The sequence below is a fragment of the Pseudochaenichthys georgianus genome, chromosome 20, assembly GCF_902827115.2.
Source record: "Pseudochaenichthys georgianus chromosome 20, fPseGeo1.2, whole genome shotgun sequence".
NCBI classification, from domain to species: domain Eukaryota; kingdom Metazoa; phylum Chordata; class Actinopteri; order Perciformes; family Channichthyidae; genus Pseudochaenichthys; species Pseudochaenichthys georgianus.
Genome location: NC_047522.1, coordinates 16,698,343 through 16,723,790, shown reverse-complemented (window position 1 = coordinate 16,723,790; position 25,448 = coordinate 16,698,343). Strand labels below are relative to the sequence as shown.

At 42.2% G+C, this 25,448-nt stretch overlaps 3 protein-coding genes across 10 annotated transcripts; 2 read left to right on the top strand and 1 right to left on the bottom strand.

Annotated features, from left to right (window-relative positions):
* The first annotated feature begins 38 nt into the window (after positions 1-38).
* On the top strand, positions 39-2,143 carry otulina (OTU deubiquitinase with linear linkage specificity a). 2 transcript variants are annotated; one of them, XM_034108806.2, is made up of 3 exons: positions 39-262; positions 465-586; positions 1,317-2,143. In XM_034108806.2, the coding sequence occupies exons 1-3, from the start codon at positions 149-151 to the stop codon at positions 1,738-1,740; spliced, it is 660 nt and encodes a 219-aa protein (XP_033964697.1). In that variant the 5' UTR covers positions 39-148; the 3' UTR covers positions 1,741-2,143. The 2 variants fall into 2 exon arrangements, with proteins under 2 accessions (XP_033964697.1, XP_033964698.1); XM_034108807.2 differs by having other exon boundaries at positions 172-262; positions 465-581.
* A 339-nt stretch (positions 2,144-2,482) lies between these two features.
* On the top strand, positions 2,483-14,829 carry LOC117465450 (retinitis pigmentosa 1-like 1 protein). 7 transcript variants are annotated; one of them, XM_034108247.1, is made up of 12 exons: positions 2,483-2,582; positions 2,742-2,819; positions 3,373-3,658; positions 4,254-4,925; positions 7,315-7,512; positions 8,002-8,325; positions 8,977-9,044; positions 9,147-9,253; positions 9,356-9,499; positions 11,693-11,824; positions 12,473-12,742; positions 13,252-14,829. In XM_034108247.1, exons 3-12 carry the CDS (start codon positions 3,510-3,512, stop codon positions 13,462-13,464), a joined length of 2,277 nt encoding a protein of 758 aa, XP_033964138.1. In that variant the 5' UTR covers positions 2,483-2,582; positions 2,742-2,819; positions 3,373-3,509; the 3' UTR covers positions 13,465-14,829. The 7 variants fall into 7 exon arrangements, with proteins under 7 accessions (XP_033964138.1, XP_033964137.1, XP_033964142.1 ...); XM_034108246.1 differs by having other exon boundaries at positions 3,370-3,658; XM_034108251.1 differs by lacking the exon at positions 2,742-2,819 and having other exon boundaries at positions 2,489-2,606.
* Positions 14,830-15,157: 328 nt separating this feature from the next.
* ankha (ANKH inorganic pyrophosphate transport regulator a) lies at positions 15,158-25,173 on the bottom strand. Its single transcript, XM_034108252.2, has 12 exons — positions 24,565-25,173; positions 23,335-23,551; positions 23,037-23,155; positions 22,687-22,770; positions 22,429-22,599; positions 22,195-22,329; positions 21,467-21,559; positions 21,297-21,389; positions 16,720-16,849; positions 16,510-16,633; positions 16,216-16,315; positions 15,158-16,011 (listed from the first exon to the last, which is right to left on the bottom strand). The coding sequence occupies exons 1-12, from the start codon at positions 24,658-24,660 to the stop codon at positions 15,880-15,882; spliced, it is 1,494 nt and encodes a 497-aa protein (XP_033964143.1). The 5' UTR covers positions 24,661-25,173; the 3' UTR covers positions 15,158-15,879.
* Between the last annotated feature and the right edge of the window lie 275 nt (positions 25,174-25,448).

The window sequence follows — 25,448 nt, the reverse complement described above, 5'->3', positions numbered from 1 at the left end:
TTGAGGATAGCTGGTGCTTTCTCAGGAAGTACATGTGAAAAAAGTGTCAACACAGGCTTCTGCATGGTAGTGTTTTCGGGATACGAATGAAATAATAACCGTTTATTTTAAAACATACAGTCTATTTAGAAACGTTTTTAATACTCCCATGATGTCTTGGGTTAGAGCTGTTTCGACCAGTGGAGATGTGTTTGATGAGAATGCGGACGAACTTAGTTTGCAAAGTAAAGAGTGGGCATCTAACATGAAGAAGCGAGTTAAGGTAAAGCTAATGTAGCGTTAGCCTACCTCGATACATACCTTAAAATGTGTATTTTAGGAAAATGCTGAACATTGTGTGACATTCAGTGGTAACTTGCTATATCATGTTTGTATTCCGGTTATTAAGTGTGTGTAACAGAGGTTTAAAGGTGAGTTAAGCGTGGTAATGTGAGACTTTCCCTCCCGACTGATGTGATGGACAGGACGGGTATGTGGACGGAGTGGATGCCGGGGAGGATGCCTCGCTTCAGGCCGGCTTTGACCTCGGATTCCGGGAAGGAGCAACTCAGACTGTGGCTGTGGGCCGGCTCAAAGGAATTGTAAGGTAGACCATCATTTAATTTATACTTATTGTGATATATTATCAGATTAAGATTGGGTTAGAACAGTAACAACGTTACATGTGGAGTGCCAATATCAGTTATAAAACCCTTTTGTTATGGACATTGAGAATCATTCTCAAAGGGCCTTTAAATAAAGCAATCCAATTGTTGGTAAATCTGTTAATAATGTATGATTATTTTAAGGACATAATCTGTGATAAGAGATTATATAAATACACTTTGATTTATTTTTGAAAGGTTCGCAATCCCAAACCAAACATGATGAGAACAACTGGTTTAAGTGATATTCATGGTATTATACCTATCACTTTTCACTATAATTTATTTAACTTGCTGCCACCCAGTGGTGACTGCAAATATTAATTCTGGTTGAAAAGTATCTACAAATGTTTGATTGCCATATCCTTTGATTCCATCTAAAATGTTTTACATGGGCTGTTTATATTTCTGTCAGGCAAGTGGTTAAGTGTTATTTTAGACGTGCCGATTAACTGCTGATACTATACGTTAGTTTATTTTTTATTTTTTTATTTTTCTGTACGTTTTCCTCCCCCTACTTTGGGAAATACAAACATGTTTTGCACAGAAACATCATGAGCCTCTTTTGTTCTGGTCAGTATTGAAGACTGTTATTTCCAGTAGTTGCCTGTCCCAGTCTCTTCTCTGTACCATTGTATCCCACACTGTTGCCTCTTTGTGTTCCCGTCACAGTGCTATATGGTGCTGGTGCCAGACCCAACATCCGGAAAGCCCCCTGGCGGCCTCTGTAACCCACCTCCTGCAGCAGGTTTCCCAGCATGAAGACACCATTATGGAGGGCATTAAGAACACTTTGGAGAATCCTCCTCCCAGTGTGAGCGCCGTCTCTGAGAGCATGGAGGACCTGGAGGTGGAGCAGGCAAATCCAGGCTGTGAAGGAGAGGGATGTAAAGAAACAGACTGCTGTAGGACAGGAGACAAAATGGATCAGGATGTTCCTCAGCAGCCACAAAGGCTCTGTTCAGGGTCTACTGACTGCTCCTCCCGCTCCAGTGAGACCCTGAAGTATCTCCTGCAGCGCTGCATGGATCTAGTGTCAGAGCTGGGACTGCCTGAGGAGCTGGTCAGCCACATCCAGGAGCTGAACAACATGTAGGGTGTGCAAATCGGACAGTACTTGGATGAGCACATGAACTTTGAAGTAAATTAGATTTTTGTGTAATCTTACACATTCACAATTAAGTGCTTTCGATGTATATAATGTAAAATAAAAATATTGCATTCCTAATTTGTATAACAGGGTTAGAATGAAAATAAAAATACATTTTCTGTATTTTACTAGTTTTGTTCTCATTACCGAATGGGTTGCGCATCTTAATGAAAAAACAACAACATCCATATTATCTCTAGTATTTATATTTTTTTGTAATGACTAATGCCCACCAATTTGTTTTAATATCTAGGTAATGTTTTGGCCTTTTAAAAACTATTTAAAACTTATCACCCAAAGCATTGTCAAACAAAACCACAAGCTACCAAATAAATATATATTTAAACCACACCATTTACGCCTCAACTATTTAAAGCATCAATGCATCTATTATGTACTCTTTAATTTGATTTGTATGTATCAATTAATTATTAATTCTATGTAAAAAAAAAAAGCCTCAAATTACTGGTTTTGTATGAAAACTATCCAAAACACAGATATTCATTTAAAAAGCCATATAAAAGAGAAAAGCAGCTCACAAGCTAGAAACAGTGCATCTTGGTTCGTTTTGCATAATTTAATTGTATTCAATTTAAGTCTACCCAATCAATCCAGTAATTGTTATGATGTGTACCAGGGTTGGAGTGAAGCTTGAGAGTCCGAGGAGCACTTGAACGCACCAAAACCCTCGGCGCTCATGAGAATGACGTCATCGCTCGGACCGAGCCGTGACCTGCTGCTCTGGCTATGCTAGGGGTCCGTACAACAGATGTTCCGCCAACAGTAGAGTAAATAGCCGTTCTTTTTTAAATGTAACGTATCACATTACAATGCTTTTGTCCTCATTGCGGTGATACTCGGGAGAGGCGTTCGGTATTTAGTAGCGCATGTTTATCATTTAAGTTTCCCCCAGCTAGCTGACTAGCTAACTTAAGCTTGTTTTCCAGCTAACCAAAAGTGAAAGAGAAATCGGAGCTGCATGGTTGCACGCTTGCGGAGTTTGTCTCGAAATAAACTCAACTGAGGTACGGTTTAACGTCATTATTAACATGGGAGTGATAGTTAAATGTTCTGTGTGAAATGTGCTGTCATTTATCGATACTTCCTTGCATGTGTTGACATTAACAACACGATGTAGCTTTGCTTTGAGCTCATTTTACACTGACATGTATACTGTGGAAACATAGTAGCAGGTGTTTCAGCCACTTCAAAAACAGATTGTCTTTTTCAAATATTGAACATTTACTGTTTTGCGATTGGTGCTACCGCAAACAGTGCCCTCTTAGTTTTAAGATAGGGTCAGACATTTTTGATAGATGTTAACCAATCAAATGTGACAACATGATATACAGAAAGACTAACCCCTGGCATCTCCATTGTTGGCAACATCTATCCTAATGTAGTATGTGATTTAAAATGCAGGTGACAGAATCTAATTGGTCACATAATATAGTGTAACACCTGCTATATCACACATGGAGGAGTGCTTTGACTAATTTATTCAGTGATGTTGCACATTTTGCTTTTAGGTATCATGACTATAACAAGACTAAATATGGTTGCTCCTGGCTTTAGCAGCAGCTGGACCCCCCCCATCATGGCCTCCTGAGATCCCCAGGCTTCAGCGACTCCTCAGGTCGCTTGGGGTTGTTTTGGACCCGAGGTCAGTGTCCAGACTACGACCTGTCTGACCTCCCAACAGAGGGAGCGAGCAGATGGGGAACTGTTGCTGTCGCACTGAGAGTCCCTGTGGCAGCGCGGAGGAAACAAGCGGGTTACTGAAAGATGACTCCAAGGCCACGACGCCCGCAGGAGAAACACTTGTGAGGGGGTCCTGTGGTCCTGAAGGAGATGACAACATCAAGTGAGTCTTTCAGTCTCATTTTTGACCTCAGCACCACTTACGTCTCAATTTGATTGGGTGACTAAGTGTCTGCGGCGAAAATCCAAATTCCAGTAAGACACCTGACTTTTTTGAACACATTTACACATTGTTGGAGCTAAGCCTTTTCAGACTAATATCATTGAAAACCTACTCCGTAAAAGAAGTATCGAACACAGACATTTTTGGGCTGTATTTTAAACGTTGGTTTGACACATTGGACATCATGAAATTGCCTCTTAAGGTTTGACCTGCCACTTTAAAAAAAAAAAACCTTTTAGTTTTCCCCCCAAGGTTTGCGTAGGGTGTTTTAATGTAACCAAATCACACGGTGAATGAGATGTGATGGTGTAGGAGGGTTAGGGGACTTCCTAAGGTCTTAAAATGTTAGTCATTTCTCCCTTAAAGTGAAAAAGAGTACTGTTTTGATTATAGATTTTCCACCTAACTACATGCATTTTGAAACATTGACTGCACAATCTCATCTGTGATCACATAACTACTCCTGTTTTCCTGTTCAGCATGTTGTTGTCCTGTGATGTGACATTGCTTCTCCTCTCTGTGTTATGTCACTCAGGACAATGCTTGATGAGGATACGATGGAGCCGAAAGAGGCTGTGAAAGTGAAAAAAAGTGTCCCGGTCGTTGTGGAGAAAGAGCCCAATAACACTCAGGAGAATGGAGCCTTTCAGAAAGAGGTCATACAGAAAGCATCACCCTCTCCAAGAAAAGGCTCTGAACTAAAAGAGAACTCCACCGCAGTGAAAGAGGAAGTTATAAAGGACAGTCCTGCAGACGGTGGACAGGCAGAACCCATGCAATGCACTTTAATCTCTCCGCAGAGAGAACATGCCACCGCAACAAATGTGGCACCAGAGGAAGAAAATCCAGCCTCGGCGCACGACAAAATCCCTGACAGCGGCTCAGTAATAACTGAGGCGGTCTGCCCTGAGACAAACACAACAGAGCACATCACATCAGACACTACTCAAGATAATGAAGAAGAAGAAGAAGAAGAAGAAGAAGAAGAAGAAGAAGAAGAAGAAGAAGAAGAAGAAGAAGAAGAAGAAGAGGAAGAAGCAGTCTCCACAGTCACTACTGAAAGCAGTGCTGTAGCAGAGCCATCGGAGGAGCTCTCTCCAAACAATGAGGGTCTCTCTGAGCCAAACCCTCCGCCCACTGCAGCGGCCGGGCAGATGGCGTCCGTCTCTGCGGTCAGACAGCAGGGTGACAAACAGCCTGCGAGCTGGTGAGTCACACGCAGAGACAAACTGGACTTTTGGTTTCTGCTGCTGCTCGGAATGTGGTTTAAAAAAAGACCAGGAGGTTCAATCCAAAATTCCTCCTTAAGGAATGAGAGATACATTGTTATTTATGGTAAACGTCTGTCATTTAGTTTGCATTTTCACATTTAATGGTCAAAATAACTAATATACTGTAAAGCAAATTCTGGAGATAGACCAGTGGTTTGAAAAATGGCATTAAAGGAATGGTCCACTCATTAGATAATTAATCAAAACTTCAGTATTTAGTGAAACGTTATGTTTAAACCATACCCTGAAGAAATCAGCGATATTCCCCGGTAAATAATGATTTTATAGCTCTTTTTTATCAAGACCTGTATATTCCGTCTGGCCGCCGCCATGTTTGCCATTTTCAGTAGTCACGTGATGGTCGTGACGTCATCCATGCGTTCACTTTGTCAACACACGGAAACATGGTGGAGTATTTCAGTTCGGACTCGTCAGCAGAGGAACAAGTTTTGACCAATGTGAAGAGATTGGATGGGGGAATTCAGCCATACATATCAGTATGACAATACGACACCCTCTGTCCTTAGTCCCTCACATCGTACAAGGAAAAACTTCCGAAGAAAACCCACAGTTTAAAGGGAACATGGGAGAAACCTCAGGGAGAGCAACAGAGGAGGGATCCCTCTCCCAGGACGGACAGACGTGCAATAGATGCCGTGTATAAATTGAAAAGATAATACATTTGCAACATAGGTAGTCCAAATGTTTGGAAATGCATGTGTGTATAATAGGAAGATGATATAAGATACTATATGTATGCATGTAGTACCACCCTTGCTAGCGATTCCCTCTCTAGTTTAGCATACTCAGCTTCGTTGTCCCTGGCCATAGAATCACGATTTTATGGGGCCGGAAAAACTGGGGGGAAATACACACTAGCCGGTACTACGCTATATGGAAAGGCCACCAAAAACTGTCCTGGCCTGGACGTTAAAACGGGGCTAGCCGCTGCAATGGAAATGCGCTATAACATACCTTATTCTTACTCCGAGCACTACTTCTGCTCCTCCGTCGCTTCACACTTGCAGAGGGCGATTTCTCAACTGGCCGAACTGGTGTCCTGGTCGGTGATGACACCAGAAAGACCGATGGTACTGCATCTCAATTGAGTAATGGTTGTTCTTTAAATCCCATGTTATGTTTGATCATACTCTCAGAGTAGTCGTCCGGAAATGTGAAATGTTCGCTGCATACATGAGCCTGTAAATCTCTCGGTTCGGGCCGGCCACATTTCGCTAGCCACTGCCTCCGAATGTACTTCTTATGCTTACCTTTTGGCAACAGATGGAACCGAGCATTCCGTGGATTGTTCCTATCCGAATTATGGCAATATTTCGCGATACAGTGAGGCATATTTGAAGAGAGAAACTACAGTAAATAACATGGAGATCAACGTGTCTTCGAAAACCAAACGCATGGATTACGTCACGTCCGGGAAATGGCGGCGCCCACAGTGTTGATGTTATTTCGGTATATAATCAGTTTAAAATCACTGATAATGTCATCGGATTAAAAAAAAAAAGAGAGAGACTGGCAGAGACTGGTCTGTTTTATCGGATGATAATTTTTAAAAAATGAGTGTCATGAGCATACCATTCCTTTAAGTTAAATAAAATGTCATGTAACCACAAATGTAATAATTAACAGCTTGGTTTAAATTACTTGATTCAAACCAAAGTAGGCAGGTTCAAATTACTTGATGTATTCATGTTAAATATTTGTTTCTACTGTGCAATATATTTATTTGTAAGCTCCTGCGCCTTTTCTCTAAAACCGCACGACTGTCTGAAGAGCTGCAATGCATTTTGGGGCTGCCGAGTACTTCTCATACTACTATACAGTCACAAATCACAACATACTTACATTTGCGTCAATCTATACAGAGATGTTACAAAACAAATATTCTGTGATGCCAGATTTTATGCAAATCCTGGGAGGGGAATGGGATTTAAAAGAAAGAAAGAAAGGCCGGAGTAAAAAGTGTGCAAGTGAAATTTTGTTTGTGAAATATGTAAATAAACATAGGAAGGTAGCTAAAAAATACTTGTACAAACGCAATATAAAATATAATAACAGCATGTGTACAAACCTAAGAAGTAAAAGTGTGCATCGTACAATATATAACAAAGAGGAATATGTAAACATGTCTATTATAATAAATTCAGTGGTGTATTAGTAGGTATACAGATGTGAATTCTGAACGGCACAATACAGAGGATTTAACCTGCTCATGGTGAAATAAGTCCAGTGGTGTTCGCTGGTGTGCATTGGCAGAATGGACCCCTGCTTCATAGTAATATCTGTCTGCTGCCATCCTGTGTCTAGTGCTCTGCCCGAGGGTCCAGAGAACAGCAGCTCTTCAGCGTGCGAGGAGGCGGGACCTGAAGACACAAACAGCCCTGCGTCCTGTGAGTCCTCTCCTGGATCAGAGCCCTCAGAACCGGACCACAATGAGGAGGAGCAGGAGGCCTCCAGCTGTGTCAGGGAGCCAGAGACCACAGCGCCAGCAGACTCCAGACACAGGTCAGCAGGTCCAGAGTTGTGAAAACAAAACAAGATGCTTGTTTACACTAACTGTTTACACTAACTGTTTGCTTTCGTTTTTGAGCCACACTGTCACCACAAGGGGGCATTTAAACACCACAGCATGCAAACGTATGTTTTCTATTGCACACTTTGTTCTTTCTTATTATAGGTTTTGTATTTGTACAACTAAATATATATTTTATGGTATAAGTGTGAGTGGTGCATTTCATAATATGAGTTTGAGATGGACTCAAATATGTATATATGTTCATTTAATATATTTCTTATTTTAACAGTTCCTTACCTGTATATAATTATATTTGTAATTGTATCTTTACTGTCCTGTTGTTCAATCTCACGCTGTTGCTGCTTAAACTCCTGCATTTCCCCAAAGGGGTTAATAAAGGTCTATCTTATCTTAAATAAAACCGTTTTAACTTTTTTTTATTGAGGAATAAAAGTGCTGAAGATGTCTTCTCTTCCCAGCTTAAATTCCGATCAGGATGCACAGGCAGATCCTGAATGCTCAAAGGAGGTCCCTTCCTTGGAGAACTTTGAACGGGATATTGAGGAGGAAACGTTGCTGAAAGGACAAGATGAAAATGGAGATGTTCCCAGAGTGGAGGAGGAGGAGGAGGAGGAGGAGGAGGAGGAGGAAGAAGATGATAAGATGAAGGTGGAAGATGCTGAGATCCAGGAGGCGACAGGAGAGGAGAAGCAGCTGGCAGAGAGCACGGCTGATGTGAAGGCTGAGGATGAGACCGCTGTCCCAGAGAAGGGGGACTCTGCTGGAGACGGCCTGGAGAACAGGTTTGGAATGACCTTTTCTTTACGTGCGTCAAAGAGTCAACATCCCGCCATGTGTTCGGCTATTTGAACCGTTGAAAGATTGAGTCAGAGTATCACCGATTCCGGCATTCTAAAACGAGATGTTGAGGTAGGACACAAAACAGGAAGGGAACTGTGTGGAAATGTAGACTCAGTACCACATGTTTCATTTGTAGCTTTAAAAATGTCTGACATCCTCCCCGAAGAAGTGGACGTGTGATATGTTGTCTTTCCTGTATGAGCATGCCTGAATGGTAACGGTTGTTATGTGTTGGCACTGCTTAGAAAATGTCACTCAGGAGCAAAGAGTGAGTTTGTTTGGGGCCATTTCCAGCTTTGGGCTTACACCAATTTGGTGCACTTCAAAGCAGCAGGATGGTGTATGTGGGATTAACTCCAAATAAACTACAGTAACATTGAGGAACATGTCACCCAGTGAGGGTCATTGGTGTGTTTGATAGCTTTGGAATACAATATGGCACAAAAGATTAAGATATCAGACTTTTTTCTTTAAACAAAAAAGTAGACATATTGGTTTGTCTTTTCAAAGAGATCATGGCCTCTCTTACGCATGACTTGGACAGCTCGGATAGATAGGCTTAGATAGCTAAATGTGTTTTCCCCCTTTTTTAGTGAAGAAGACCTGTACAGAGGAGCCGAGGAGCTGTCGGAACCACAGACAAATCCACCAGAAAGTACAAGTCAGTATATCCAAATCACACTTCTATCACCTGACATTGCTTTTGTCTCTTTAAAAATATAAACTATACCAATCATTTTCTCTCCCTCTCTTCATCCCTCAGTCTTCAAGGTGGAGGACAGATGCAGTTTGGCACCAGCGGTGGATATTCTGTCGTACAGTGAGAGAGAGTGGAAAGGAAACACTGCCAAAAGCTCTCTCATTAGAAAGGTCGGTGCCCGAGTGTTTCACATTAAGGCCAGTTGTTGTTGTTGTTGTTTATTCACATGAATGTCTAAGAGACTTCCTGTGCGGTCCCGGGTGCGGCTGCAGGGTTATAAGGAGATGTCCCAGAGCTTCAGCAGCTTGAGGAGAGTGAGGGGAGACAACTACTGCGCCCTCAGAGCCACCCTGTTCCAGGTGCTGTCCCATAGCACCCAGCTGCCCCAGTGGCTGCAGGAGGAGGACGCTCACATGGTAAACACACACTCGTAAACATCAGTTGGTGAAGCCGTTTCGTTAGCGTTGTTTGCATGTTAGCCAGTTAAGCCCCCGGTACCAGGGGCAAAACGTAACATCTTGCAAGAAACAACTTCTGAGGGCTTCTTAACATTGAACAAACTATGAATGTGTCATACCCACTTAACGGGAAGAAACTCAGCTATCAGACAATATGAACCATTTTTAGCTCAACGAAACACACGGGTATTAGTATCATCACTCTGCGAACTCAGGGCAGCGAAGGCGAAACCAGACAACACACAACTTAGCTTTACGGAGCCAAAATGGCAAAATATTGCTTTGCTGTGTTCTGATCAAAAGTTGTGTTCAATGGCATTAAAACGATAAAACGCTGCTGAAGGTTAATCCAATGTGTCTGTCACTTTGAAATGATTACTGATAATCCATCATTCCATTTTTGTCAAAAACTGAGATTTCATATTAGCTGTTATGAGAGCTACAACCCAGCTTCCGGTTTTGGGCAAACTGCGTGCGCATCACTCTCACTCCTCAATGGTAATGTTTAGATGGATTTGAGGAACTTCCCCTCGATTCTATTGGCTCCAACGGTTCAAAAGAGGTGTCAATCAAACTCGACCGAGGGGGGCCAGAGATATGGAAAATGCTAAATCTCTCTCAAAAGTACCAAGTATCAAATCTTGATACAGGGTACTTATTATATGTTATAGTCTGGATTCCTCAAGCTTTTCAGCTACTAACCCATCATTCAAGGGTGGTTTTCACTATAAGTAATGGTGTATTTGTGGACGGACACTATAATTAAATAGTTTTTACTATGTTCAATCGGAATTTACTTTAAAATAAAAAAAATCTTTATTGATTCTGACTTTTCTACATCCAACTCACAGGTTTATCATTGCTTTGAGAAAAAAGATTATTAATTTACCCCTTTTTTAGAAGTGAAGTTATAGTCCTTTGTTCTGGGAATGTCATTTTTTCGCAACCTGAAAAACAGGCTGTCCTGGAACATGTCCTGGAACATGTCCTGGAACGCCCCGTAACAAGCACAACAGGTTGGACAATCTACAGTGATAAAGGTTAAGATAGTCCATCAACAATAACAACTTTCACCATAAACACATTGTGAAAGACGGTATCAGTAGAAAAACTCCCCTTTTAAAATGTATTTATGATTTTGTTTATTATCGTGCTATTTGCGTTTAGTTCAATTTGTTTAAAAGAATGTTGCAAATATTGTTAATTTTACAATATTAAGCAGTCAATCAGCAGAAAGGCAGAACTGTTTATTTATTGCAAGTAAAATGAATACTCAACAGTTATTTGTGTGTTCCCTATGTTGTGCAGCCAAAATGACTGCTTATAGTCCAGGCTTGTCCGAAGAGTTGGACTGTTGCTGAGAGGTTTCATTAGTTGTAGCTAAGCTAATTATGCTAGCCAACTCTGTGGTTTGAATACACTGTAGCTGATTTAATTTTGAATACATGTAGTACTTATCAGGGGCGATAGGTAATTAAAGCTAGAGAAGGCTAAGCCACCCCTATATAATTGGTCACTAGACTTTTGTGCACCACTTACAAAGATTATTGGCAGATGCTACGACTTACCAATGTTCCCTAAACGTCTCACATGCATGTTACTGCTAGGATATATTGTCATGTTCAGAAGCTCCAAATATCCGCCAGTGATATAAGCCTTAGTTTCCTAGATAACTATATATGTGTTCATCAGAGAACTCATAAGATCGTAGCACTATTAGAGCGCTACAATGTTTTGATTCTGTCAGAATGAGTAGAATGAGATTGTAGAAACAGTTAAGCAGCATTTACTCACAACAAACAGAGCTGGTTCAGAGACAACAAAAGCTGCATTATTCTTATCCGTTAGTGCTGTGAGCTCAACGTATGCTGTGGGGGCTATTTGTGTTTGCACAGTAACGGTTGGTGGCTCTGAATTACCAGCGCATTTAGCTCACAACAGCATTTTGTAAATATCACCTTTGCCCCAGATGCCCAAATGTTTTAAAGCTTTATTGTATTAGAAGACGGAGAAAAGGGGTAAAAATCATGTAAAAACAGCCTTGTTATAGTGTCAAAATATGTGAGATCAGGCTAACAATGTGTGGCTGCCAGGCTAACATACTCGTGTTTTCAGAACAGCTGAAATCTCATCTCGGCATTTGAATTACAGCTGCCGAAGCGCCTTGAGACCCAGGAAGGTCTGATAAGCCAGTGGACATTTCCTGGAGACTGCCTGCAGGGAGATGGGACGGGAGATGCTACCCTGCAGCTAAAAGGCTACATGGAGCTTCTGAGGGATAAGGTACGGAGTGAATACTGAAAATATGCACAGAATAACCACTGCACTATTTTTATGCCATACGTGAACACTGAGGGTATTGATGTTCGTCCCAGGGCTTTTAGATGTGATCGCTACCATATGGAACAGTCTCTTTCTAAATGCTGCTCTGCTCATTAACTGGACCCGCCGCCTGAAAGAAACTGTTTCAACTTTGAACCGCAAATCACAGTGCCTCCCTACTGTAACCATATGAGGCCCCAAACTTAATTTATAGTCAGGCGCTGCCACTGTTGGCTCGTGAGGAATTCTAGCTATTACTGTACACACATGTTTTAAAAGTCAGGCTTCATGAGAGGTAACTGTGAGAGGGTCTGGATTCCATACAGTCGCTGGGAATAGACCGTGTGTTGTGTAATTCTGGTCTGGGCTGGTTCCACAAATATTTATAGAACTTTAATAGAAGTATGATGAAACTGTTTTTTTTGGTGTTTTTTGGGGTCATACTTTGTCTGAGAAAAAGGGTTTGAATAGAAACTGCACGGTATGTAGTAAAGCTATATTTAGCAGATATATTTGGCCATAATTAGCAGATGTTTTTGGCCATTTGCACTTGAGAAATGATTACAAATATGAATTATTTTTGATTGAATGTCATCCATGTGTCCCCAGTGGCAGGCAGCCTTGGACTGCCCCTCTGCTGTGGAGCGGCAGCAGCTCTGTGAGCGGGTGTTTCAGGGTGGAGAAGAGGAGCTGGGGCTGATGGAGGCGCTGAAGCTGCTGATGCTGGGCCAGGCGGTGGAGCTGCACCGCTGCATGCAGGGTGGGGGGGACGTCCCGCTCTTCTGCTGGCTGCTGTTCGCCCGCGACTCCTCCGACTGCCCCCGCTCCTTCCTCTGCAACCACCTCGGACACGTGGGCCTCAGCGCCGGGCTGGAGCAGGTAGGAAGAACCCAGGGGGGGGGCTTTTTATTTTTTATTTGTTGACCAGCCAACCGCAGACCCACTTCAACGAGGCATTTAAAGACCTGTTTTACTAGCTGCATACAGTAGTTTCCTGCCAGTTATGAGCATTTACATGATCCTGTTTATGGTTTGAATCAAGCAATACATGTCGGCTGAATAAACCGCTGTCGTGCAACAACAAAACAACTCGTATTAAATGTCACGAGAACGGGTGTGTACTTCATAAACTGAGACCTGAGCAGTAAAACATGCTGGCACCTGCTTTCTGTGTTTCCCACGAACCCCGGGGTTGAGCAGGCTTCAGGAGAGACAAGCTGCTGAGTGATCTAATTGTTATTTTCACTGTTTTGATTGAGGCTTTTAGAGGGAACATGCATAAAGGAACCCCACCCATAAATACCATGTGCTCGAGCAGCTGATTAAACATATTATGCATTTAGAAATATGTGCTGTTTACTCTAACCGTGCTATTATCTCCCCGACAGGTGGAGATGTTCCTGCTGGGCTACGCCTTGCAGTGCACCATCCAAGTTTACAGACTGTACAAGGTCGACACGGAGGAGTTTGTCACCTACTACCCAGACGACCATAAGGTCGACTGGCCGTGGGTGTGCCTCGTCACCGAGGACGACCGCCACTACAACGTGCCAGTTGTAGAAGCTGCGGAAGAACTACACGAGCCGCTCAACTCGAGCTGATTGCCACTGCAGAGAAATCTCCTGCCATATAAACAAAGCACTCCTCAGGTCGATCCAGATTATTACTTTTACGCCAATTAAAGAAATAGTTTGACATAGTGGGACATGTGCTTTTTGGCTGAGAGTTAGACAGATCAATACCACTCTTGTCATGTCTGTTGAGTATGAAGCTCCAGCAAGCAGCAGATTAGTTTAGCATAAAGACTGCAAACAGTTGGAAACAGCTATCCTGGTTCTGTCTGAAGAGTCTTTGTGCTAAGCTAACTTGCTAGTTAGCTTAGCACAAAGACTCTTCAGACAGAACCAGGATAGCCTGTTGTTGTTTCATATTAGACATGCAGACTTAAGAGTGGTATCAATCAGTACATTTAACTCGCAGCAGAAAAGCATGTGTTTTTTCCCCCCAAAATGTCACTTTATTCCTTTAAACAAAGATATGCTGATTTGAGACCCTGTGCAAGATGTGGTTTACACATTTTTGTACACACTGTACTGTATACAGAGTTTTCTATTTGAGTATGTGTACATATCTGTGCATCTGATATTACAAGATCATCTCAGTGAGATCCAAATTTGTTTGGAGGGTGTCATTTTGAGGTGGGGGGGGTAAAAAAAAGCCCATGTTTTGTTTTACATTTTTTTGTTACATTGTGATCAAAACACAACAGAGCTGCCAACAGCGCCAATAGATTAAATGGATGGGGTTCACACTGGAATTTGGGCACTTTAAGTTGCATATTATTTATTATTTTTCCATTTTGTACAAAGTGAAATGAGTGAAGAGCGTTTGATGATTTATCAGGTTTAACAACAGCTCACACCCGACTGGTGTATTTATAGGAATATTTATCACGACCTCTGTGTCAGAGGTGTGTGTGTAACATGTTGCCTTTTAACCAAGCTGTTCTGAAGGGAAAAACTTGCCAAAGTTGCTGCAAATACTGGCAACAGTCCCACCCACCAGCCACTGGATTCAGTTTGAAGCTCGCTTGGTCCGCCATGTTGCCTTAGGAATAATGCACAATAAGAATGAATGTTGGTTATTACTGATAAGAGGCCATTTTCTCGCCCTTATTCCAGAGCAGGTGAAGGGGATCTGTTTGCAGTAAACATTGATTATGCCATTTTGCAGGAATGTTCTCTCTGTTTATGGATGGCATTTAGATTCAACTAAAGTACAATTTTTGTAAAAGTCTTTTTTTCTCCTTATGATTTAATCAGCTTGTTGAAGCCTTGCCTAATTTTGTGAGAAATGTGAACAGAAGTCTAAGAAGTACCATACAGAAAATAATTTTGTTTGGGGTCTCAGACTCTTTCTGTATATCATGGTTGAATACAATGAATTTTCCTATGCTCTAAAACTGATGTATGTGTGGACTGTGCTTTACCTTATTCAGCAGCAATACCCCTCCCAAAACGCTATATAGGTGTTACAGGTAATGGCATCCGTTTGTTCATTACTTTTTAGGGATACATAGCCCATATAACATTTCGTATTTTTGTATAATAACATGATTTATGGTCATTTCCGTATTTTGTCAACTGTGTCAAAGGAAAGGCTTACCACTTAAACTTTTATACAAATGTGAAAATAGATACACTTTGCAATTACTAACTTTTACACATCCAGCAGTGGTGTCTGAAGTACCACACAAAACAAAAGGATTTAAAGCAGATGTCAACAAAGCAAAGGTTAATAATAAAGCAATTTATTTGCCAAATAAGAATGTACATACGACAGAAACTACCAGGGAAAATGCTTGGCAGAACAAAAGTAGATGGACTCCCAGACTGCATGGAAAGTGAACAATCATAACTGTTTTCTGTAACACACGCAATGATATAAGGAGGGATTCCTGACCCCTCTGGGCATTTAAATATACACATTGCATTACCTATATAAAACAACAATAATCTGTACACCGGTGTATGTAAAATACGATTGCACAACCCAACAAGTCCCACAATATGTCTATTTGATTTCAAGCAACGCTCTTGTCGCTTAATCTTGATATAATGAACTCAGTATTTTGGCAACTCCACTACCACTCATCAGACGTTTCATTCTTGTTGCTGAGGAGGAACAGTTCTCCTGTGTCGTTTTCCCTTGTTTACCAGTAAACACAAGTGGTGAATACACCGCCTGATGTGATGATGCAAAACTATGAGAACGGAGGAAAAAAGGGGGGTAGACGTAACGGTATTTACACTGATGAATGATCACTTTGAGGTGCATGGCTTTCTTTACAGTGTGCGTTTAATGGTGTGCAGGTCGACGCGAAGAAGACCTTGTCACCCTTCTTCAAAGTCTGTCGGGAGAACCTCTGAAACCAAACCATACAGTAACACTGGAAAGTCTCCTCTTCAGCAAAATTCCACATGGAGGTCTGCTTTACTTTCCCCTGCAGTCGCAGTTCACCCCTGTTCCTCCTCCTCTTCCTCCTGGAGCTCCTCAATGGCGTCCATCTGAGTCCTGGAGCACACCTCGCTCATAGGGGCGGAGTCCTCACCCTCCACCACCAGATCATTGGACATCTCACTGTTTTTCTGCAGAGACGGTGGAAATAAAAACCACAAAATCCTTAAAAGTCGCTGAGAAAAGGAGAACTGGTGAGTCTGGCTCACTCTAAACACTATTATGATAGGTGAAAGACACGCGTGGTTAAAAAAGGTTGCTGATTGGATTTGCAAAAGCACGGAAAAAGGTGTGTACTCTCACGCTTGAAATGACCTAAACCCAGATGTTCTCACCTGTTGTCGATAAACATAGCACGCTGCTATGGCAACCATTGTCGACTCTCCTATGAAGCCGGCCAGGAGGGATCCAACCCCGAGTGTGGCCCCATGGACCCTGAAACACAAAGGATTATAATGAAGGATTATATTAGAAGTGTGGAAGTGAATCATCCGCTCCGATCTATCTTTCCAGGAATTAAAATACTTGTAAAAAACAGATTTGACCAGAATAGCTTACATTATGAGGAAGCCTGAGTCACGGTGCTGACCTTTGTGACCCTGACACTGTTCTCTGAAGTGTTGACTTACCCCATATAAGGCAGCACAACCAGACTGGTGATGAGGACAATGATGCGGAGAACTGAGCTGGGGGCCAGCACAAAGGTCTTTTTCAGGGTCATGAGCCATCCAGTCAAATGAGCCCGAACAGTCACTGCAAACACAAAAAGTGGAAAAATCACCCCACTGGTCCGAGGAAAGCAGCTGGACACTGATGCTAAAAAACTAATAGTGTCTTACCTGGCACGGGAAAAAAGGCGAAAATTCGGAGCGGGACCACACACAGATCAGCAAAAGATTTATCCACTCCAATGACATCAATCAGGATCTTCTCTGATAAACCAGGAGTCCAAAACACCACAAAGCAAAGCTGGACACAAAATGAACAAAAGCAAAATTAATTTGTTGTGTTCACTGCTCAATAATAGAATCGCCCGGCATGCCTCATTAGATTTCATCGGTTCATTAACTCAAGAGGAATCAGATTGAATGTGGGCCTTTGAAGCCCACATAAATCAAGAGAGATAGCAAACACATGACAGACAATGCTATTGTTTCCAGAAGCAGGAGCGGAGGCACATACAAAATTACCAAAATATCTCAGAGCTTTTAGTGTATTATGAACATTTTAGGGAGTGTAAAACAGAAATATAACCTTGTCTGATCTCGTCAATTTGTTTAAAATAGCTTCAAGATATTTTCTCTGCACTCCAAATTAAGATTAAGGTGTTTTCCCGGAATGTTTGTGTCATTCAAGGCCATCACAAATCTCACATCCGTGCAGAAAACCAAAAATACTGATAAACGTTCCAGAATTCCTCACTCACTGTCAGCCTGCTGTCAATAAAGCTGATGTCATCCCTGTCTTTGCTAGCCAGTCACATATTATACACACTAGCCCACTGAAACCTAGATGCGTCCAGAAATCTGCTTCTCCACCTGCGCTTTCCATCAATCATGCTGCTCGGGCATCAATGCAAGGAGGTGAGACAGGCTTTCTCATTTTTTTTAAATCTACATATTCCACTGTTAAAAGTGTTCCTTATTTGAATAACATGCAATCAGCTATCGTCATCAAAACTCTTTTATTGTTATTTTGTCTCCAACAGGACAACAATTGTGTCCATCACTGAACCCTGAGCTCCAGGTACATTCCACAGTGTTTAAGCAGGCCCCAAGCCTTGTTGTTTAAGCAGGTTGAACAAGACAATCCTGAACTGACCTCAAGTTAAAATATTCATGCAGGTCTCGCTACTGCCTCACATACACACAGTTTTAAAGCAAGTCTCAGGTTTAAATGTCCTCCCTCAAAACAATCTACTTGAATTAAACCAATATGATTTCCACTTCTTCTTCACTGCTGTTAGTGATTAAACGGCAATGCTGAGGCCTCATTTAGCTGGAACTGCCGTTGGCCTTTGACACAGAACCACAAAATCATCCTGTCCACCCAATCTCGAGTACAGCACTGCTCTGGTTTCTTTCTCAAAGAGCTTAGTTTTCACAGGGATTGCTTCAAGTAGTTTGGCAAGGAACGAGTCAGAGCATCAGTTTCTTTACACTCGGATACCGCAGGGATCTGTGCTTGGTCCCCTTGTTTTTTAATATACATCTTGAAAACCAAATCTCATTCTAACACAAGGATTTCTCAAAAAGAAAGACGATTGAATATTGCTTTCAACATAGTGGTTCAAAATTGTATTATCCCTAATTGTATTACTCAATTTAGACAAACGCTTCTGCTTATATAACCTTATGCTGCTGGCACTAAGTGATACTTAATGGAAAAATTGATTAAGTGAAAGAAGAAAGAAGACATCTCCCAAAATCAGGAAATAATTCATTGAGCAAAAGCCGTTAAGAGGTGGTGTTGTGGTTTTTGATCCCTTGAACCAATATAAATGAACTTGTAACTGATGATTTCATTTGGTATCACCTTACCATCTATCATTATTTTAGCAAGATGGAGCCACATAACTAATTTGTTTGGCTCTAGTGAAACCACCATCTCCCCTGACTCAGGTGTGGTTTCTATAAACAAGGTGAGACATCCACACTCACTGCTTCGACAGCCTAGACAGTCTGTTTTCATATGATGACGGTTTTGTTATAGAACATTAGTCAGTTGCTTTCTTAAATACACTGCGCCTGCTTCTGCTGTTGTTGTACATTGTGTTTTCTCTTTTCCATGTATAATCAGAACAAGTTCTGGCTTGACGGCTATCTGCTTGTGTTTTCAACAACGATACGATGATATCTATCTGCCTGTTCTGCTGTGTCAAGCAAACACACCCTCACATGCATGTTTACAGCACTGGGATTCCACATCTGGCGAGCCACACTCCTCCTCCCCCTCCTTAAAGACCCAACCTTGGCCACAAACTTCCTGTTTTTCTTATTCGGGTTGCTACGAAAACTGGGACAAAGTCTCCTTTTTCTTAACAAAAAATATTATTTTTGTATCATCATTGACTAGAAAACACCTAGATAATACAGTGTTTTTGTCAATCTGCTGGTATAATTATCTAAACTTTTTGCAACAAAAAAGCAACAGCGTGTGATTGCAGCAATCATTCTTTAACCGAAAAAGTTCACCTGCGAGGGGCTTTTGAAATGTGTTAACTCATCTTTTAAGTGAATGTCTTTTTATTAAACTTTTAAAGCTTGGGTGGGAGTGTAGCGGCAGGAACAAAAGCCCCCTTAGCCTCTTCATAAATTCCATCCTAATGTGTCTCCCTCTCTCAGCAACCTGAAACCACGACAGGATGGAAAAAGGAAAGTACATTTAGTACGCCTGAAGCTGAGCTAGGGACCCCCATCACTTTGAAAATTAGTGTACAGCTGAAGCAGGACGATTACCTTGAAGCTCTTTTCTAAGAAATCCTAAATGTGTCTTAGTTTCTGAAATAGATCAAGTTCAGTATCTCGTAAAAAGAAATTCACAGCACTGCCTTTGGGAATGTTTCCAAAAATGTGTCAAACATGTTTGTGCATAACACTGGACTGGTTCTGCCAGTCTTTGCTCTGAACCCTGACCTACAGTACATGCAAAGGTAATCATAGCAGAAGTGTTGTGTGTCAGGGAGAGCGTTCTGCATGTGGGCGCGTCTTTTTACTTTTTCATCAACACGTGCAGAAATAGATTTACAATCCCAAATAACTATCTATAATAAATCTGCTGTCGAAAAATATGCAGTTTATGCGGAATGAAAGGCATCTTAAATACATCTTAGACATTTAAAACACACGGCATCTATTGCACGTCTGTCCGTCCTGGGAGAGGGATCCCTCCTCTGTTGCTCTCCCTGAGGTTTCTCCCATTTTTCCCTTTAAACTGGGTTTCTTTGGAAGTTTTTCCTTGTACGATGTGAGGGTCTAAGGACAGAGGGTGTCGTATTGTCATACTGATATTCTGTACACACTGTGAAGACCACTGAGACAAATGTAACATTTGTGATATTGGGCTATATAAATAAACATTGATTGATTGATAAAACGACTCGTTTTGAATATGACTTAAGGCACTCTGTGGGACAGCTGACACCAGGACAAGTCTCATTGAAGGACACTTCAATGAGACTAAACAAATACACAGCAAGTGCAGGAGTGATTATTATGAAAATGAATACTGAACTTAATAGTAGCTGTATCAATTTCCAGGATGACAGCAATGCTTGCAAAGTAATAATATCAGTTACTTTATAAGGGCTGTCAACTTTTATTGAGTTAATACATCATCAGAATATATTATAAATGAAAAAGCACTCATTTTTCCAAGAGACATTACATTTTTAATAACATGTCTAATAGAGATGTCCCGATCCTATCACGTGATCGGGGATCGGAGCCGATCACTGGATTTTCAAAAGATCGGAATCGGGAGAAAAAAATCGGGGATCGGGATATATATTTTTTTTTAATCAACTTTTTTTTCTTTTTTTTTTTCATTTAATGTTACAAAACAAAAATGACCATGTTCACGTCTTAAAGTCATCCTGAGGCCTTAGTTTTGGTTTAAAATGACACAACATCATGTATGTGTTGCTTGGGCTTGTTTTCAGACCTGGTTGCTTATTTCTCTCAAAGCTGGCAACAGAGTGGGCGCAGTGTCTAATAGTAGCAGTAAGCTAACGAGAGGCTACGTTCAGCTGGTGACTCGGGAGTCGGGACAGAGAAAATGTCAGGAGTTTGGAAGTATTATTAAATTGAAAGCGAAGGCAGTGTAACAGCCAGATGCAATGTTTGCAAGGCAGAGGTTCCGCGTGGTGGAAAGAACAGAGCTACGTTCAACACGACCAATCTAATACGCCACCTGAGAAACAAACACCAACAACAACACGACGAGTACACAACGGCCACTCAGGTAACGGCACTGAAACAACCGACACTTTCAGAGACTTTTAAAAGGAAAGAGAAACTGCCCCAGAACAGGCCAAAGAAATAACAGCCAAGATAGCTGAATTCATCGCGTTGGATGGCCAGCATCTGTTACCTTTGTTTTCTCTTAAATAACTTGCATTGCATAAAGATCGGATCGGGAAAAATCGGTATCGGCAGATTGTCAAAATCAAATGATCGGAATCGGATCGGGAGCAAAAAAAGGTGATCGGAACATCCCTAATTTCTAATGATATCTGCATAAAAAGCTAAAGACATCACAATTGTTGCTAATGTTTCTTTAAATATTCCAGTCAGATGTTCGGGATTGTATCCAGACCGTAAAAACAAACGGTTCACCGCACATTCATGCTGAGCTCATTGGTGACATATTGTGAAAGTTTAATTACGTGTCAGAAAAATATTAAATCTCATCTTACCGTGAATGATATAGCCAGACAGCAGGAGGTAAACTTCTTAATGTGCGACTTGGTGACAGGGGAGCCAGCGTCCAGCTTATTGCTGGGATTGTTCTGTTGATAAGAGAGTAATATTAGTGGTATAAACTGTTACCACTGCAGCAAACACTAGTAATAGGAGTCTGGATTACCTTGTCAAAGGCAGGGTACACTGCTCTGAGTTCGGTTAACCAGCCGTAGGGCATGTGACCCACTGGGTATGTGGCCGTGAGGACAGCCACAGCCTGGAATGACAAAGACAGTGTAGGTCATCATCGCGCCACTACTGTAATGTTGAGAATACCACATGCGGCACACACAGCTAAATTAATGACAGGTGTTTTACAATAGCAGTGTATGGTTTCTAACAAGTTTATGATTGTAAAGCAGCCTTGAGCTGGTCATTGTGTCCCAAACAATGGGCAGTGTCCAGCTTTACGCAGGAACAGTAGGGCCATGAAGGAATGTTTTCACTCAATGTAATCATGCTCTGACTTCCACATGAACGTGGTGAATCACCCAAACCACTGACAGCCTGTGTTGACTTCCAGTTTGTTCTAGTAAACAGCTTTGTGTTGTCTCCATTAGTTTAGGGTCTCTGTAAGCCAGAAAGCTCCAGAGGGAGTGTGTAAGCATCTGGCTTTTCATCTGCAATAACTTGAGGGGAAAATTAGCGCAGTGGCTTCACAATGCTGTAAAGTCGTTATTAACGATGTCCACCAGCAGTGTATAATTATACTTGTGTTATGTTTAAGTAATTTGTGGCAGCTTTAGTTATAGCATCCAGATTTTATGTACACTTCAGTTATCCCTATGTCATGATAAGACGTGCCAGGAAAAAAGTAGTTCAGATATTTTTGGTGAATTAAATTCCTAATACCTCTGTGGATTCAGAAGTCCCCTTGAGGTCGCGGGACACAAAGAGGTTGACGATGGGTCGGCTGATACGCTGAGTGGCCAGGATGAGGGCCAGGGGCCACCAGAAACTCAGCATCTTTTTGATAGTGGCATCGCCCTGCAGGGATCAAAACAAAGCAGATAAATCACTGTTGTTTTTAGAAAAGACAAGCCTAAATCCTTATTTTATTATGAATAAACAGCAAACAGCACTTACGCCCACATCCATTCCACTGGATTCTGGGATGTTGTCGTGGATGTTACAGTAGTAACCCAGACCCACAATGGTGAAACGGACCAAGGCACCCATGTACAGGGAGAGGATGGGGATGAGTAGAGGCTCCACACATTCCAGGTTACTGTGGAGGAGAATGGCCACGAACACAATCTGCAGGGAAGAACAGTGATCAGAAATAATCAAAATCTTCAACTTTTTTTAATTTTCTGAATTAAAGAAAATAATAGCTCTCATTACCTGGGCCACAACATCAGAGATGGAGGCTGAGCCCACTATGACGCTGTACTTGTGCTTGAGAAGAATCCCTGCGTGGATCCACGCCTTCAAAACAGAACAATGGACAGAGATGTTATCCCAAGACACCAAGCTTTACACTCAAAACAAATGCTCTATGTTGGGCATTTTCTCAACCACAAGCTGGATGACAGGCTATAAAGCATAATGAAAGAGAGACTTTAGCACGGGGAATGCACCTATCACTTGAAACCAGCCTGGAGAGGAGATTCAAAAACAGCTTTCTTTTGAGGTCAGGTGTTTAAATCCACGACTGCATTATGTAAAATAATTCTGCAATACTGTACACTCACCATTGCATCCAGCAGAGGGAACGCTGCCAGGTAAAGGAAAGCCTTTCTTGTCTTGTTGCCCACAGAGTCATCCACATGGTGGAGCTTATTAATGATATAGTATCCTAAATCTGTGTAAGCTATAGACACAAAAAGAGGAAACCACAGGTCAGTGTTTTGAGCAGTAAAGAGGAAGAAACGCAGTCAGAGGGTGATACAGTAATGCAACTTTAGAACTCCGCAGATACTTAACTTTTACAGGATGCGGTTCAAGCACAGCGTGTCATCTGATTTGCACAAACAACCCTTAAACACACACCTATCAAGATGTGCAGGACGAACGCGATGACCCCGGCCGTCACCATGCAGAACACAGCCTTCCTCCGGTCCCTCTTGCTGTTGACGAACACCAAACCCACATTCTTGAAGTCGCTCATGGGTCCAGTGAAGAACTTCATCAGGGAATAGGCCAGGCCGTAGCTGGCCAGCATTTCAATGGCATCCTCTTTGACGGTGGCTATGCCCCTGTTGAGGGCCTGGAAAGTATAATATGGGTTGGAGAGGGTGAGGTTTCCGGGCAAGGAGACAGCACATGAGGGAGGGGGGAAAGAGAAGTTCAGTATGGCAGCGTGACCAGCCCACATGACCATGACTTAGCCGAACCTTATCTCTGACCAGATGGCCCTCCATCCCATTCAAACTGAAGACCTGCATGTGCTTTACTGGCACAATAAAAAGTGAGACCTTGAACTAGTGCAAAGCAGTGAGTGCCAACATAATGTCAGGACAGGAAACACCCACACTATATTCCAGAAGTGTTTCCATTTGGAACAACTACTACAGCTGCCCTTTTCCTTTGCATGACTGTGTGTGCTATTTATACCAGCTAACAGAGACATTACATAAGCTTAATCCTGACACGAGCCACAATGTGTGTCTCACACTATCTGCTCTTGGGAGAGGGCAGCCTCCAGATCAGTCTGAGGAAAGACAGGAAGTGTCCAAGCAGGAAATGACAATCAAAAGGAAATCAAATGCCTGTACGTTTTATCCGTGTACATGATCCGCCATGACCGAGATTTCCTGATAAATCATTTGACAAACAAATCACAGGCAAGTAGTGCGTGTCTCGGTCAGGCTGGTTAATAAATGAAAACCCGCAGTAGCTCAATACATTTGGTGACAGACAGAGGTGACAAAACATCTTCTCAGAATAAACACAGGCCCTCCCTCTCTTCCTCTTCACCCTCCTCCTAAATAATGTATATCTATCCTAATGGGTGCCTTCACGGTGCCTGTCAGCTAAGCTAACTGTAGCTACAACACAAGCCAACCGTCTTTAACTGACAGCACCAGGATCGTCATTATCACGGTGTTATCTGGAGCTTAAAAAATGCTGCTCAGCAACAGCAGAGGTTGACACACACAAACACAATTCTCACAGCGGTGTATAAAAAGCGTTTAAACCGTTAGCCACTGCTATCAAACGGCAAAGCTTGCCTTTTTGTTAATGAGTGGAAAAACAACGCTAGCAAATGAGAAACGTTACCTGCTCTCCGAGGTCGATGGCAACATTGGTGATAGCCAAAGGCACCAGAAAGCGGATGAGAGGCCAGTAAGGACTGAGAGATGGAAACTCCACCATAGTAAAATCCGGGATGACAGAGCGAGGGGCATCTGCCTCGCTCTTGGTTGATAAAAAATGAAAGATGAGCGGCTAGAAGAGTCACAGCACGGGTATCTGTAGCGATGCAGGGAGGTTAGGGGCAGCGGCGGGAGCCGGGGCGCTCCTGTGGCAGCGCTTCACAATGCTTCGATGCTGCTGCGCGGAGGCGAAGGTCAACGAACATTTCAGACAGGCGCATCTTCCTGGCAAATCATCATCAAGGGGGTGGGAGAAGCAAGGTGAGATGAAAACAGCGCCGAATTTGAGAGAGGAGGCGTCCCACGCTATCGGCTGGTAGAGGTTTGGAGACAGGCGATAATCCGACACTCGTTGGATTATTTGACTCGCTCCGCATCTGACTGCGCCTGTGCTACGCAGTCCTTGTTGTTGTCGATCCTCCCCGAGGCTGGAACACACTGATGCCCGCACGTGGGCCAGGCATCCCGGCCGTGACATCATCAGCAAGTCTCAACCTGGTTTTTATGTGTACTGCCTGTACACACAAGACTGCATAATAGGTGGTTACAGTACAGCATGAACATAAGAACAGTGTTTCTCTGACTATTGCTTTAGCTGGTGGTCAAGGTGACCAGGCTAAACATTATTTCGAGGGGATATTAATTCATGATGTGTCAGCCTCCAACATTTTTGAAAAATGTAATTGGTCCCTTGTACAAAAATAGAATGTGCAGCTGGATTAACATGATGTCAAACCCAAACTCACTAAAATATTAAAATGGTTCAAGCATGAAGAAATGTTTGGGAAA